Raw genomic sequence first — 17,719 nt, 5'->3', positions numbered from 1 at the left:
CTGCCATGAATTTAGCACTCATAGTAGGCTCGAATTGTAATGCAGACACGCCTACAGCTTTTACCATGTCTCCTCGCAGTGGATTTTCTAGATCCATGATTAAAATTTCTGTTGGTTTCTGAAGCATTCTGATGTCCCACCAGCTTATTGTTCCGTCTGTTGATGCTGAGAAAAACTCAGAGTTTGTCTTTGAGTTTATCCAAAGTACACAGTTTGCAGGATTTCTTCATTTTAAAAAAAAATATTCAGTAAATTCTACTATTTATGAAAGAATTTTATTTACTATTTGAAAATCAAAGAAAATTTCTGATGAAAAATAATATTGTAATATTAATGATAGTATTTTCCTATAGAATCATTTTTTTTATTCGATATGATGATTCTGAGTAAGTGAGTAAAAGTCAGATAAAATTTAAGATTATAGCTCTGAATGCTTTGGAACAAGTCAATCTAGAGGGTTCAAGAATTTTCTCTCATAAAATCTTGTCTACTTGACAAATGAATATATTATGTTTATTGTCTACATTTCTATGCATTCTAATGGAGTAGTTCCATTCCTAAAATATGATTTATTTAAAATATTCATCATAATAGGACCTAAAATATTCCTTATAGTTTCTTATTAACTCGAAAAACAATAAATTTTATATTCAAACCATGAACTACTTTTTTATCAATCTAAAAAAAAAACGTCCTTCACATCAAAATCTCTCTCACTTTAATAAATTATATGTAAATGTTACCTTTTGCTCCAAAACTTGTCTATTTTACATAAATACTACCCAGTTATTTATCAAGAGTAATACTTTATATGAACTAGAATATTAACCCAACAAGTAATCATTATAGTCAATATTGCTTCAACTTTTCACTTGGAATTGTGAAATTATATGCATCATAAACTAAAACTTCTAAACTCATTCAATTGTATGATGATTTTTATCGAACATGGTACAGTAATTTGCTCTATACTCTATTTACCTATGACTGAATTGAGGATGAGACATCATAAAAGGTGTGTTACCGCTTCGTATGTCCCAGTTGCAAACTTGCCCAGATAGTAAGCCACTGATCAACATCGAGGGATCACGAGGATTGAATTCAATGGTCACTGAAGGATGAACTGCTTTCAAAGCCATGAATGCCTTGTTCGGATTTTCTGAACAATTGAAAAGAGATGTACTTCTAGTGTCACATGCTTTTCTAGCAACACAATAACAGAGCTAACTTTGTTCTCAACAAGCCAAACTTTCCTACCAATGTCCCAGATGTAAGAGTGCAGATTCGAATCTGGAAAGATTCTTTGAAACTCCATAGAGCAATGTGAGGCTGCCAATCTTGTTCCATGATCTGGTGACCAGGTCAGGTGAGTTATTGGCTGAGAAATAGCCTCAGGATCTTCGAAGACATTTACAGTTCTGGGTGGAAAATTATATTTAATGTACCATAAACTTACCAAGTAAGATATTTACCTTATACCAAGAGGAAGAACCAAGTTTGTTGGTGCCATATCATCAAAATAGTTTTCATAAATATTCAATGCATTATTTTGGAGTACATATCTTTCCATCGGCTACCAAAAACATTTAATATTTACTTGCAGTAATACTACATTGGAGAATACTATTTATTTGTAATTTTAATATTAAAGCTTTGATTCCTGGTGAATATCAATGAAGTAAGTCAACAAATAGATTAATAAATCCTTTGATGGATTAAGCTATCACTATTTGCTTTATGACTTTGTTCATAATTATATAAAAAATATTGAACACTTATAGGAAGTTATTATGATATTATTTCATTGAAAGAAAAATTTTCAATCATGAAATTCCATTTTTATGACTGCAATATTTCTGGAATGTTAAGAATTATTGATTTCATATACCTTGAGTGTTCTAAATAATTTTTATAATTTCATCCTGTACACGTAAACTTGGAAGCAATAAAGAAAATATTGATTCAAGTAATGGTCGTTAAAAAAAAAAATTAATTCCACAAAGTGTAAAATATAAAAAAAAATGTATAAAAAGTTAAGCTGTCAAAGTATTTCCACTCTTTTCTTGACTTTACGACTTGTAAAAATAAATAGATATATAAAATAAATATAGAAAATATACTGTCGTAAGCTCACGCATCCTCGGAGCCCACATGTCATCTTTTTCTATACGCCGTCGATATCTTGCCACTACTTCTTCATCCCGGGGATTGATTTCTTTTGGCCAACCTCCTTCGGTGTGATTCATTCCCGTTTCTTTCGTCACAGTACTTTTCGTTTGAACCTATAGAAATTCGAAGCAATTACATGAAAACCTATAAAACGTTTCAGGAAGTTCATTTATATAAAGTACCTTTGATCACGAATACTTGGAATTTTTTTTTTAAGTAAGAATAAGGTCATAAAATACGTAAAAAAAACATAATAATTATATCAACAATTAATTATAATTTTTTTTCTTAAAATATAAATGTTGATTTTACTTATAATAAATATACGAGGAGTGTAAAACAATAGGATGACAAATTAATTTTTTAACCTCATGGATTGTAAATTGTCGGGAAATCTGTGCGCTCTGATGAACAGGATTCATATTTATATAATCCGCCATCATCTCATGAGTTGGAAAAATATTTTCCTCCACTGTCGCTTCGGAGTCGTCGAAAATGCATTGTTTTCCAAATTGGGAACGAGTTTTTACATAAACATATTGAGTTTCCATTTTGTTGTAGTTAGAGACAATAAACAATAAAGCAAAATTGTCAATAAATATTAAACCATATTCAAATACGTGGTTAGATTATTGATTTGTGTTAAACAATAATTTATATGACTATTGAATACACTTGGTGTACAAGTTTGACAATGAAATTATATTCAATGTTGGAAATTTAGTTTTATCTCTCAATTGTGTATTTACGTTGTGACGAATATTAATATTTGTCAAACAATTATATTTTCCGTAATAAAAATATCTATTTATATATGCATGTTTTATAGATATTTGAATTTTAACATCTGAACGTCAAAGTAAATTGCAATTATTTCTGAACCAAATGAAAACCAGTGTTCTGATTGATATGCTTGACAAAATGTGCCTGAAGCACACTAAATTTCAATGGCTTTTATTTGTTATTTTTTCATTCAATTAATTGTTAACTGTAGTGCCTGATGGAACTAACAAAAATCAATGCTTTAGATTCAGTAAATATTTTTCATGCCAATTATCAATTCCGGTTAAAAATTAAATAAATACCAAAAAAAGATTTATCAAGTGCCCAAATATAAATATTTAAAATCATTAATTCCACAAAATTCATACAAAAATTTTTATAACGCTTTGGCTTTTATTTTTATCTCATAAAATTGAAAGAAGAAAAAAACAAGTTCTTATACGGGTTTTGCAGCAAATACTATTCATGACTAAAATGTTGTGGACACTTGGAGCATTCATTTTACGATTGCAGTAGTATCTTTCATGTCCTACCACTCGACCATTTTCCTTCTGTGAAGTCGTTTAAAAGCGAGAAATGGCGCACATTTACCGGAAAGAGATGTCTGATGTTCCGCGAAATTACCAGCGTCATTCGACATGAGACAGAAACTGTCATTATTCATTCCAGTCACTAGTTCGTCTTAGATCAAAGAAAAAGTTACCCCATGAAAATTTCCAAGTGTCATTTTCCGATCAATACATTCTCGTGTATGACCCTACACTTTTTACGATTGATTATTACTTTGAAAGCAGATTCTCTGGAAATGACATTTATCTTCCTACGTAGTGATAAGAAAAAGTCTTCGATAAGCAGCTTGAGATTATTTTTCATCAAAAAGTAATGAAAAACATTTTTATTTTAATGTCAAAAAACTTAATACATAAATAAAATATACTTTCATTCTCAGCTGTTGAAGATTGACGTCAACTTACATGGGATTTATTTCTCACCTTCATCAAAACGTACAAGACCACGAGTCATCAATCAATTTAATGGAGATTCTTTGACAGATCTGTAAAAAAAAAGTAACCAGAACCATCTTCGATGTTGAACGAAGATGAATGAGTGGCACGTCATTGGCAAGTGCAAACCTATCGATAACCAAACCACCACCACGTTGCATCGTTCAATTCCATGATAGATGTATCTGAGATTCCATTTCTTCTAGGATAGAATAAAGAAAGTATACTTCAAAAAAAAAAACATACGTCAGCTTCAAACTATATGCTATTACCCCAATAGCATCACTCAAAGGATTACTGCTCAATTTTGACCATCTTATCGAAAAACTTTTATAATTTTCACTCTTTTTTAACTTTAATCCTACCATTTGAGAATATTACCACACGGATTAATCACCCATTTTTCTATTTTTCATTGAAAATATTCAGTGTTTTAATTAGTTTTATAAAGATTAAATTTAAAAAAAACAAAATATTTTTTTAGTCTGTTCAAAAATACTTACAACTTAATTAAATTGATTAAAGGTTAATCCAATTTTTAAAAAAACTTTCATGTATTGCTCTTTGACTTCATTATTTCTCTTTTATGATTCAGATAATCCAATGATATTATTAACAATATGCATATTCGTTTACGAATTTTCTATGTGATATCTACATTTATTTAATAAATGTAATTAATTTCATTTCACATCACTGTTTATCTTTTCTTGACCACTTTTTTTTTTAAAAACAATGTTAAGAATCAATCGATTGGTGAGAATCAATTTGACGATTAAAGGATTAACTCTGACAAAAGATCTCACATTGTCTTTAACACAAGAGGATTCTACAGATTTTTAAAAGATTAAACTCTTTAAATAATACAACTTGTTTGAACTTGAATACTCTCGTAATTAAATTCTACTTGTAATCAAAAGTTATCTGGGCTTTGCTGAAGTAAAAAAATTGTTGTATCTATTTTAGATGAATGATTGTAAACAAATTTTATATTTGATAGAGTAATCATATATAAATGCTGAACTATTTTATTTAATGAGCAGAAAATGATAGTATATTTTTTTACTGATAATTAGCGATAGTTTTTAGTGTTACCTACTACATAGAGTACTCTTGTTAAGACCAATATCCAATAAAAAAATTGTATATACATTTTTTCAAGTGATAACACAATCAAGGCACGAACCCACAAGTATCGATAGAGTGCATGTATATCTATGCTTGTGGTTTTACTGCAGCCATTAAGCGAAATGGTGTTAAGTATTTGTAAATGTGAGCCGTCAATCGAAAAGACGAGGAAAGCTCTTGTCTAGACAAATAACAAAGTTAAGCGAAAATCGATACTGGCAATTTAGAAGCTGAGAGCGAGGTAAAAGCTCGAAGAATTATACGATAAAAATAGTTAAAAGTAAAGTAAAAGAGATTGAATATCCTTATCAATCTAAATCACTGTCACCCTTGTTAGTAATACATCTTTCTGGAATCTTTAATAATAAAATAATTCAATATTTCCATTTTATAACTTCAAAGATTTTATCAATCATTCTTCAGTCAAGAGAAATATCAGTCAATTTATTATCCAGATATTTAATGTTCTAATTTTACGCTATTAATTACTTGGGTAAATTTATTCTACTGAAGGAAATATCTTTATTAATTCTGTTATTAAAAAAAATATTTTATTAATTAAAAGCTTTTATAAAGAATTTTAAAAAGCTATTTATTACAGACAGAACTTTTTCATTTCAATTAATTTACATGGATCACCAATATAAAAAGTAGAAAATTAATTATACATTGTTTTATTTCTATCATTATGAATTGTTGAAGTACCAATAATATTGAAAACGAAATAACTTGAATAAATCTATAAATATAGTCATGGTAGTTAATTTTTATTCTGTTTTTCTGTCCACAGATTATTGGTGATTGGTATCACTTTGACCACAAATTAGTAAAGAAACGGTCAGCGGAGCCGCACTTGGAAATTCATCATCGATTAGTGAAAGATTCAAGAGTTCAACGAGCAGAACAGCAACGAATTAAATCAAGGCAGAAGAGAGATTACGTTGTAAAACGCGGCCCAATAAATTTTCGAACAGTGTTAAATGATGATAGATGGCCACAAATGTGGTATTTGGTAAGCAGACTTTAATTATAACAAACAATATCATTTTTGCATGAATTTATCTGAAACGTTATAAGCGTAAATTATAAAATTGATTTATCACGATTATATATGCTATTATTTTCACCTAGAGTGGTAATATGCTAATAGTTTATTGATTGATTATGTGGCAGTTGTAATTAAATGAGGTTATTATTATGATTATTCAGAATCGTGGTCCAGGTCTTGACATGAATGTTCAGTCAGCTTGGAACGAAGGCATAACTGGTCATGGCGTTGTCGTGACAATTTTAGACGACGGTTTGGAGAAGGATCATCCGGATATCTTCCGGAATTACGTGAGTAGAATAACACAAGGATTTTTCTCACGAGATTCAATAGATCTCGTCAGATTTGCAGCATACGTTTTTTTAGCTTAGCACATGAAAATTTAATTTTTTTTCTTTCTCACTTTTCTTATAGGACCCACAAGCAAGCTACGACGTGAATAGCTATGACGACGACCCGATGCCACGATACGATTATCTCAACAGTAACCGGCATGGTACCAGATGCGCTGGTGAAGTAGCTGCCACTGCAAATAATTCTTTTTGTGCTGTTGGAGTTGCTTTTGGTGCTGGAGTTGGAGGTAAAGTGTAGTTACCTCACTTGACTGATAATTTAATTTGTTTTCGTGACTGGATTTTTTAAAGAAGATGAAAGAGATTGAAAATAATATTCAATGTTTCATGGAGTTAAAAAGTTGCTTTTATTCATTATTTATTTTTCTTTTATTTTTGTTGTAGGAGTGAGAATGTTAGATGGAGAAGTTACAGATGCAGTTGAAGCAAGATCTCTCAGTTTCAATTCTCAGCACATTGATATCTATAGTGCTTCTTGGGGTCCTGATGATGACGGCAAGACTGTAGATGGTCCAGGAGAACTTGCTACTCGTGCATTCATGGAAGGCATTACTAAGGTAATTTTAGTATCATTGTGTACCCTCAATACTAGGAACTTTTATCAAGATATCTATCAAGCAATTTCCGAGATTGCAATGAACGTTGCAAATATGTGATATCTAAATGGGTTACGTCTGATATGCCTTTTAGTGATAAGCCCAAAGTAAACTGATACAAATTCAAGAATCGTACGATGGCATTTATTCTTATCAATAATATTTTCTGAAAGTAATCTTATTTTTTCTTTATTCTTGAATTAACGTTTCATGATGTTTTGCAAATAATAATTAATATTATCTCTAATTACACATCCTAATTTTTTCCAACTAGTCCTTATCAGTGTTGAAGTTTTCTACTTAAAATACTCATGAGAACAAATCTTCACTGTAACTTTGATAAGGACACTTGAGAATTGTTAAAAATGTGATCTGTGAAATAGATTTTTTTCTCGACTTTTTACACTAAAGTTGAGTAAATATACAAGTAGATTTAAGTACGATTGATCTTCTATAGATGATTAATTGAAAATTTTCTTATAAAAAAAATAGACCTTAAAAGTAAATATGAATACTCAAAATTTAGTAAAAAAAATATTTCTTTTATTCAATAAATAAATGAAAAAGAGATACATAAAGAGACACCTTGTAGTAAGTAACAGAACAATTTCTTTACTCATTTGATGTCAAAAAAGTTGTATAATTGAAGCTTTCAGTATTTTAACGAGACCCAAGTGAATCTATTTCGGCATCCATTACCATTTTCAACTTACTTGCTCTAACTTTGTAATTAACCTGACCTCGTAAATCATATGCAAATATTTTGCGGTACGTCGCTTACTACGTAACTTGTTCGCATAAAAGAAGATCTGTTGTAAAACTTGGACTATTCCTAGCTGAGGTTTAATTAATTAATTATGAGTTGAAAAGTCAGATATTTTTTTTTCTCAGAGTATCTTTCTATAAGAATCATAATAGACTTGAAAACTTTTATAAAACTACTTTTGCAAAAGTCAGAAAAAAAAATTTTTATCTTCTTTGAATTAGGGTCGAAACGGCCGAGGTTCAATATTTGTTTGGGCTTCTGGAAATGGTGGAAGAGAACACGACAATTGCAACTGTGATGGCTACACAAATAGCATCTGGACCTTGTCAATCAGCAGTGCGACAGAAAATGGTTTAGTACCATGGTATAGTGAAGCTTGCTCATCGACACTAGCAACCACGTACAGTTCTGGCTCCTTAGGAGAAAAACAAATAGTTACAATAGATTTAAATCATCAATGTACGAGTAGTCACACTGGAACATCAGCATCTGCCCCGTTAGCTGCCGGAATTTGTGCACTTGCACTTGAAGCAAATAGAGATCTTACATGGAGGGATATGCAACATATTGTTGTAAGAACTGCAAAACCAGCAAATTTAATTGCTACTGATTGGGTTACCAATGGAGTTGGTAGAAATGGTAAGTCAACTGTATTTGTCGAATTTATTTAATGGTTTGGTGAAATTAAATGGTGCTTCAATTTTGGTCGTACTTCGTGTGGCTAACAGAAATGTACTCTATATTGTAGTTACTATTGAGTACTATTTAAATTGGCTGAGATGTTAGAAAGTTATACACACCTTCAAACTATCAAGTCTTTTGTGTACATTTAAACTCTCCTATTACAGTTAGCCACAGTTTCGGCTATGGTCTAATGGATGCAGCCGCGATGGTTCAACTTGCCAAAAAGTGGCAAACCGTTCCGGAACAACATAAATGTGAAATTTTAGCTCCACACAAAAACAGGTATTCATTAAAATTAATTTCAAGTTTCACTTCAATCACCTTTTTACTATGTTCCATTGAAAGTAATTATTATATCATAAAGTTTGTTAGTTTTCATAACTTGATTAGAATGATATAAAGCAAAGAAAAGAATCAACAACATTAAAGGATCTTCTACTTCTTCTTTTTTACTGTCATTACCAACAACTTTTAAAAGTGTTGGTATTACTTTTAAAAAATATTTAAGTCAAAAGTTCGAGAAATATTCGATTGACCAGAATTTGCATATTAAATTTAATTATAGTAATAGAAATATTCCACTTGAACATCTGAATTACTCGATACAAAGGTTAAATTACATTTCATCACTTAAACTTTATTAAAAATACTCCATTAACGTTTTCCTTTTATTTTAAATTATCGATAATTATATTTTTTATAAGTTGTTATGTCAAGTATTTATAATTTTTTTCAGATCAATTCCATCTCGAAGTCAATTAAGTTTAGATTTTCATGTCAAAGAGTGCACTGGAGTGAACTTTTTAGAACACGTGCAGGTAAATAAATATATATATATATCGAATTATTGAATGCTAATAGTCATAATAAAAGATAAGAGCAGAAGCTGAAATACGTCAACATTAAATCTGTCTGAAATAGAACTTTAATGAATATACGCAATATATTTCTATTCAGGCAAAAATATCACTGTCAGCGTCAAGAAGAGGAGATCTCGAGATCACATTGATGTCACCTCAAGGTACAAAAAGTACACTTCTTGCAAAGCGACCACACGATAATTCAAAGACTGGATTCCAACAATGGCCATTCATGTCAGTACATACATGGGGCGAACGTCCGCATGGCACGTGGAAACTTGAAGTTCACAATGAAGGCCGATTTGTTGGTAAGTTTTTTAATTATTTTTTTTCTTTATAATCGTAAATTAAATTTTAAATCATAATTCATAATAATGATTTAAATGAAACACAAAAAGAATAATTGAAAGTATAGAATTAATATAATTATTTTTAAAAAACAATTCACGTTCTACCATGTAGCGGGGAATGTGCTATTATCATGTTGAAGTAAATCATTAAACTTTCAGACGAGTTGGGTTATGTTTCTCTATAACTTTAGCACAATGGTGTTACTAATTAACGTATATGTTTAAATAACTAATGTTTTTAGCTCTGGAATTTTTTCCTTAAGGAGCTTCTGAGTAATTCACTAATCATACTGAAAAGATGATAATAAATTTAGTAACAGTAAATTGTAACTTTATGTCTATTTTGTTATTATCATATAAATTTAACAGCAAAGTTAATTGAATATTTAAATATTTTCAAACACAGTAAATAAATATAGCAGAGTAAAAAGTTAAATTTATCCCGAGTAAAAGTATAAAAACCATCTGGGTTTTAAATAATTTTAATCTTTTAAATTCATGTTATTTTTTTGAATAAAATTAAGTCGGGAATTTTTTTTTAAAGATTACATATCACAATTAAACAAATGATATGAAGCTGTGAAAAATGGAGTTTTTACTTGCATTAAATCTGAATCTCATATAGGATAGAAAAAGTATAATTATTTAAAAATTTATGATCTTAGGATCAGCAAAAATCATTTACTTTTTTATGGTTTAACATTTTCCTTCCGTACGTGAATAAGGGTGTAGCTATGTAGATTAAACCGTACAAAAAAGCCATATTTTTTTTCTCTCTTTTTTACTTTACAGAATGTAAGTGTATGTTACAATGAAGCACCCTATTCAAGGATAATACTCTATTTTGATATTTAGAGGTGTCTCATCGAGTCACAAGATTTTCCATAAAATTAACGCTGAAAAACTGATAAAATATTCCTTAGCGTAAATTAGGTATATGAAATTCTTATTAACTATTTTAAAAGGGAAATATTTGGGTAATTACACTTTCTGTGAATATCTTGTAAAGAATTAAATTTTTTATGAAAATAATCCTGATGGGATAGTTGATACGATAGTCAGTAGTTTGAAACATTTAAATAATTTAATGTAGCGTTAAATTAAATAAAGTCTACTTGAGTGCGATGCTCCATTGTGCTTTGATCTTTGTGTAAAATCTACTAGTGATTTTTACTAATTGAATTGTATTAAATTTAAATTGCTTAAAGGTTCTATTTTATTGCATTTAAAAAGTTGAAAAACATAAAAAATGATTTATTAATTAATTATTGATTTGAAGAATAAGTAGCAAAAAAAAATTTTTTTTTCAATTCAAAACTTTAAAACGAATAAGATTCAGTGTGTAATAAAAAATTCCCAGATTATACTAACCCGTATAATGAAATTTCCAACTTTTAGTAATTAGGAAATTCATCTGAACATTTTAAATCAAATAAGAATCATTAGTAAGTTAATTTGGACTCTCTGAAATTTATTTTTAGGGTGTGATCAGAGTTTACTTGATATTTGATTCTGTATATCACAAAGAGAAGTAATCAATAGTGGTGTAGGTTTCAAAGGAATATGTTGGTAAATTCTTGATTTGTCAATATGTAAATAGTAACTCGGTTAAGCTAGCTCTATGTAGAAGCGATGATAAATGGTGATAGTAACCTTTGCCTTGCCATGAATTTCGTGAACATACTATAATGAATCTTCGGATGATTGAAATCCTTTAGGTCGGGCGATTCTTCATGAATGGTCGCTGATATTTTATGGAACTGCAATATTACCTGACCCAACTGAACAAACTCTCTACAATCCAACCAGTGTCAAGATACCAAAAAAACCATTCGTAAAGATGTCTAATTATTCAAGAAATGGTTTAAATACTGTTGGAATCAAGGGGAAGCAAAATAAATATATAAAACCAAGTGGGGTTAACCAGCCATATATTACAAATTCACAAAACCAAGCACCTAAAAAAAGTAAAATAAAAAATCAGCATAAAAATGGGAAATTTACGAATAAGCCAACTGCACGTCCGACAATCCAAAGCTTAAGGGGATTGACTTCGAATCGTGTAACTGGTACTACATCTAAGCCTCGAAATTATAGTACTTCTAAACCAATAACAGTAGGAACTACAGTGAAATTAACAACTCAACCACCGAAGCAGCAAATAGTCGATGTAGCAACATCAACACCTTTACAGAGAGGTTTAATACTTATGGAACCAGCATCAAAAGCTGCTACAAATAAAGTACCAATTATATTCCAACAGTATCCGAAAATTCAACAACTTTATCCACTTTATCCAGTGTATGCTGGAGTAAGAGGAGTAAATCAACATGCAACTCGTGCAAAAGGACTTGATCTTCTACAAGATGAACAATTTGACTCAAGAAACCTTCAACTAACAGACAAGGGTATTATGGAGATGTAGTTTTTTCTTTATAAAATGCACACAGTGTTTTTTGAATGAAATATTCTTTACGTTTAAAATTCTTCCACCATTCTTTGTCACTTTAGAGCTTATAAAATATTATCATTACGTTTTTTTCATTTATTATTTTTCGTTTATATTGCCATTATATATTTTTAACAGCATTATCAAAGGTGTAAGTGAATGGTAAATTATATTTAGTGCTTATATTTTATACTTTTTAGAATTTCATGTTTTCAAAGAGAAAGTGAAAAATTGTTTCATATAAAAAAAAAAGAAGGCTTTATTTAAATATTTTGCTTTCATTGAATAAAATAGAGACAAATAGTAACAATAAAAAACATGTATTAAATATGACATTTTTCACTATCTCTTGTATAATGTTTTAAAAATAGATTTTATTTTTTAATTACTTTACTGCTGTTCGTTAATTATTTAATAGTTAAACTTCATACATTGTATTTGTTCAACACAATACTGATATATTTTTTTATCTTCATTGTTTAATTATTCAGTGTAAAGTCCACATCGCATTTTTCATTTCGTTTTATATTTTTTAATTTTTTACTTTTACAGGTATATACTTTCATACAATAAAAACTTGTTTTATTTTTATGCTTATTATTCCATCAGTGATAATGAGTCATCAAGTGATGATGGTTCATTGTATATAAAAAAAAAATTGAATTTTTTTTATATACAATGAATCTTCATTTTTTTCTGTTGAATATGTAATCATTAGTCATTTGAATATTAAATAATAATTATTATTTTAGAATAATGATGAGATTGGTAATTTTTTTCATCAGACAAATAATAAAATAAATATTTTTATCATTCTTAGAATTTATCTTGTACAATATTCTACATTTCCATTGTTCGATTTTTAAATTTTGTACAGATGAAATATACTATTTTTAAAATTAACGTTTATTTAAAATAAGATAAACCATCGAACTCCAATATTATTTCTGCAATAAGAACACGATTAATTTTGTCAACTAGTATTATTTTATTTCTATTAGCATGATATTTTTTACTTAAGAATTGTTTAGTTATATAGATTGTCAATGTTGTCATATTTTTTCTTTTATTCTGTTATGTCGAAATCTAGTACTAAAGTTTTATTTTCTTTTTTCAGCAACATTAAACGAATGGGGATTGATGCTGTACGGTACGAAAGAATCTCCCGACTTCGATGACGAACTAGATAAAGACAAACATCCTGGCATGATTCATGTTGATGTACCACAGAATAATGCTGACCTAGATACAAACAAACATCTGATAGATACTGAGAATGATGCATGGTCTGGAAGACAGCAGGTGAATCCAATATCTCACCCTGAGGCGCAAAAGCCAACGTCTGAAAACCAAACGAGTAGAGGATGCAACAGCTTTAGCTCTCATGGGTGCCTAGGTGGGTGCCTTCTCATTCTCCTTCTTCTACAGACATTGACTAAAGAACCTAGCTGAAATAATAACACTTTGAGCTGGAACCAAACGTTACCAATTATTTTTAAAAAATCATAATGATTAAAAAAATTAAATAATAATTAATTTAATTAAATGTATAAATATTGGTTACGTTATAAGATTCATTGAGAAAACTCATGAATATTTTAACCATTTATTCACTGAAAAAAAATTTTTAATATTATCAAGGAATGTTTCAGTATTGTAGGAATATTCGTTTGAACGTATGGCCTAAACTAAACTTCTGTTTCTGCATTCACAATAAAATTAATTTATATTTCGGAACTAAATAAATGTCCTACACATTCTTCTGGTAGAGACGCGTGTTCTTATGATAGAAAAATGCGTTGAATTAAAATTTAGCATATTTATAATATTGAGAGTTTTTTTTCAGTGATAGGGTTCCAGTATTTAAAAAAAACGTGAGCTGCATTCGTAAACTTATCTGCAGCTAAATCAATCGCGTAACAAAGAGAGAATAATATCCATGAGTTTGTGAGAAAGCACGTTTGCTTGTGGTTGAATGAATGTGATGAAAAAGGTGCACAAAATATTAAAAGAATTATAGGAAATTTTTTTTCACTATCTTTATAAATAAATACATATATAAACGATTATTTGACACAATATTAGTTAAATAAATTTCAAAGAATTTCTAATCAGTGCACTAAACTTTAATCAAAAATAGCAAAGAAAGTTTTACAATTAATTAACGGTAAAAATAATTATTTGTATATTGCATTGTTATTAGTTGTAACAATATTAAAAATCATTTTGATTTATTTATTTCTTTACTATCAGCTTCTTATCTTTGGATTTGGGCTAAATTATTTGTCTAATTTTCCGTTTCACTTCTTACTAAATATATTTTTCTTCAACCATTGTGTGATAGTCTCTCTAAAAGTTATCTCAATTTTTCTGAGTCTTTGGCACTACCTCTAAATAAATGAACAAAGGTGAATGAATAAGGACAAAAGATAGCGGAATAAATTTCGAAATACATTACGTAATAATATGGTACAGAATAAATTGAAACTGTCTTGCACATATTGAAGATAAAAAAAAATACAATTGAGCTTCTACAGTGTTTAAGATTCAATGCTCGAGATACTTGCTCAAGTGACGTTGTCTAATATTAGTTATTCAAGTAATTTTAGTATCTCCCATTCATGATGGTGAAATTAAAATGTACAGCGAGAGACTAAGGAAAAAAAAAATCATTTTTCATGCGCCACATTTCATGTCCAATCATATCCACGTTTAGTCTAAATATTAGTGTCTCGTTGTGCTAATCAAATCGATAAATGATACTTTCAATCGAGAAATTGTGTCGTTGAGAAAAATGTGTGCTTCGCTAATCCATATCGTTACTTAGAAAATGATCATTCTTAGACGCAGAGAAAAATATCCTAGTTTTTCAATGGTGAAATATAAGCTAAGAATTCATGCTAGCAATTTTTGTTTTTAATTTAATATTCACTACGTTTAATATTAACGTATCAATAAATGACTATGGAGTGTAATTAAGTCTTTTTTTAGATGAATTTTTAGATATTGTATTTATTTAAAAGATTTTTTGACTTTTTAAATTATTTTTAAGATTTTTTTATAGAATGAAATCTTAGTATTTCGATTTCCAATTTTAAGACTGATATTTTTCTCAGCGTTACATAGAGAAAAATAATAAATTATAAGTTATTGAAGGCGCAAATAATGTGCCATGAAGTGTTCAGAACGTCATTTTGTAGTGCCAAGTCGATTGTGATCTGTACTTGAAGGTTTGATATAAACCTTTAATGAAAAAAAGGAAAAATGGCACAAAGTAACCAATGAGTGGAAGAATAATGATATTATTGTGCTAGAATGAATAAGCGATTATTGATGTTACCGAATAATTTTTTATGTCGTGACAAAAAAGTGCAATTAAAATACTGTCAAGAAAGAAAAATAAACCGATTAATTTAATATCTGTAGCGTTGCCAAATAATATTATGGAAAATATTAAAAAAATAATGAAGCTAACTAAAAAAATAAATGATTAACAAACTATAGCTTATTCTAGTAATATCAACAATAATATAAAGTAACAGTAAGAACAAAGAATTTGCGGGTGCTTGTAATGTGAAATGACAATGAATCAGTATTAATATCCATGTGTTTTGGATAATAAGATATTTCATCTCATTAATCAATTATTATACATAAATAATAAAGAATGAACGGTTCATGTAAATATATATAAATGCTTAACATATTTCTATGTCAAGTGCAAAAATCAACAAATTTGAATGAATATGTATCTGACGAAAATTGCATTTTATATAAAAAAAAAAAAAATTCTCGAATTAATTTCTAATTGGACTAATGCATCATTGTACGACCGTATTTCATTGAATAAAAAAAATTTAATCTCTTTATCTACCTCGTGCACTCGAAAAATGAATACTTCATTTGGGATGTAATCATTGATAATACATACTTGAAATGGCAGAATGTGGTTTAAACATTAGTTATAAAAAATGCGAAAGATAATTTAATAATAATAATGATATATTTATTATAAACTCCATGATTCCTATTAGGTAATATTCAATTGCATATTGCAATGCCGTCCTACTTTAATACAAAAGTAGATAAACGAGTCACGAGTTTGATTAACACTAAAAGCTTTTAATCAAGAATATAAAATCAAATTGCGATAACAGACATTAAACTGCCGATTTTTCATCAGTGTTTTATATATCGCTGAACTAGTGATAAATTTTTTCTAATTAATTGAAAACTTCTTTTCGTAAATGATCATGGGCATTGTATTGTATTGATGAATTCATAATAATTATAAATAGTAAATGAGTTAATTGATTCATAATTAACTAATTGAACTAATTTACGAGCTGCAAGTAATTAAATTCAACTTAATGTGTATTGCATTATTTAATTAATTTAAAAGTTGTATTAATTTTTATTAAATCATTACTCAAATTATTTATGTATCAATTTTACTGGATAAATTTATTAACATATTTGTAATAAATATAAAATAGAAACAATAGATATATTTTTTACTATTATTTAAATTCACAAATTGTTTTATTAATCTGATAACATGACATGTAGCTTGCAAGTTAAACAAGAATATCTGTGATTAAATTCTATTAGTGTTGAATATTACTTTCTAAAATTTGACGTAATTTTACATAATTATCATACCGACATTTCAAATTGTTTTTAATAAATAACAAATTTCTTATTAATATATATATATTAATGTTATATTTCTGTGTGATCATTGTTGAATTTTTATGATAACCTTCTATAAATAAGTAGTAAAATATTTATATCTTTTCAATTATTTAAACTCAAGAACTCTAAAGTTAAAAAAATAATTAATCACAGCTCAGTATTATAATCAAATAAAATGATGATTAATTATGTTAGTTTTTAAACTTTGCACATATTTGAAGACATATCTGTTAATAATAATACATTCATATCCTGTTATATTAATTGTATTATAATTTGATTAGCATGTTTGTTTTCTATGTAAATAATTGAAAGTGTAATATGAACATAACAAGCAATACATTTATTGACAGGAATAAAATGATATTGAAAGTAAAATCAATCAGTTTAAAACAGAATAAGTGTTAATTATTTTTTCCTGTCAATCATTGTGTGTATTTTACTTTCGATCTTTTGTGTAGTAAATTACTAACACACTAGTGATCGATATTAATAAATAAACTATATTACGGTGATGCTATTAGTCCATTATATAATGAATTATAAACAAATAGTAATAAATTATAAAATCTAATTATATCCGTCGTTATTTGCTTACATTGGTCACAAAATTTTCAAAGAATTTTATAATTAAAATATAATTTACTAGTACATAAAACGAATCACACAGAAAAGAATATCACTTTTTATTCCGAATTGAAAGTTAATTGTTTTTAAATAATCAGACATTCATATTTTCATGTTAGCTAAGAATTGATATTTGATTTAAGTATAATAAATTATTAAAAAACGAAATAAAAATAATAATGGTATTCTTTTCTGTAAATTATCCAT

The 17,719-nt window shown here is 28.2% G+C and overlaps 1 protein-coding gene across 1 annotated transcript in view; it reads left to right on the top strand.

Annotated features, from left to right (window-relative positions):
• LOC118072851 (furin-like protease 1) overlaps positions 1-17,719 on the top strand; it is a 74,317-nt gene that overhangs the window by 51,330 nt on the left and 5,268 nt on the right. Inside the window, exons 3-11 of the mRNA XM_035092991.1 lie at positions 5,875-6,096; positions 6,294-6,422; positions 6,547-6,712; positions 6,870-7,042; positions 8,069-8,486; positions 8,696-8,813; positions 9,268-9,349; positions 9,489-9,699; positions 13,308-13,586. Of these exons, the coding sequence (XP_034948882.1) occupies positions 5,875-6,096; positions 6,294-6,422; positions 6,547-6,712; positions 6,870-7,042; positions 8,069-8,486; positions 8,696-8,813; positions 9,268-9,349; positions 9,489-9,699; positions 13,308-13,586 (1,798 nt within the window). The remainder of the gene's footprint in view (positions 1-5,874; positions 6,097-6,293; positions 6,423-6,546; positions 6,713-6,869; positions 7,043-8,068; positions 8,487-8,695; positions 8,814-9,267; positions 9,350-9,488; positions 9,700-13,307; positions 13,587-17,719) is intronic.

Source organism: Chelonus insularis, unplaced genomic scaffold (genome assembly GCF_013357705.1).
Source record: "Chelonus insularis isolate UGA/USDA-ARS -01 unplaced genomic scaffold, ASM1335770v1 contig_94_pilon, whole genome shotgun sequence".
Lineage (NCBI taxonomy): Eukaryota > Metazoa > Arthropoda > Insecta > Hymenoptera > Braconidae > Chelonus > Chelonus insularis.
This window is presented reverse-complemented; position numbering and strand designations above follow the sequence as displayed.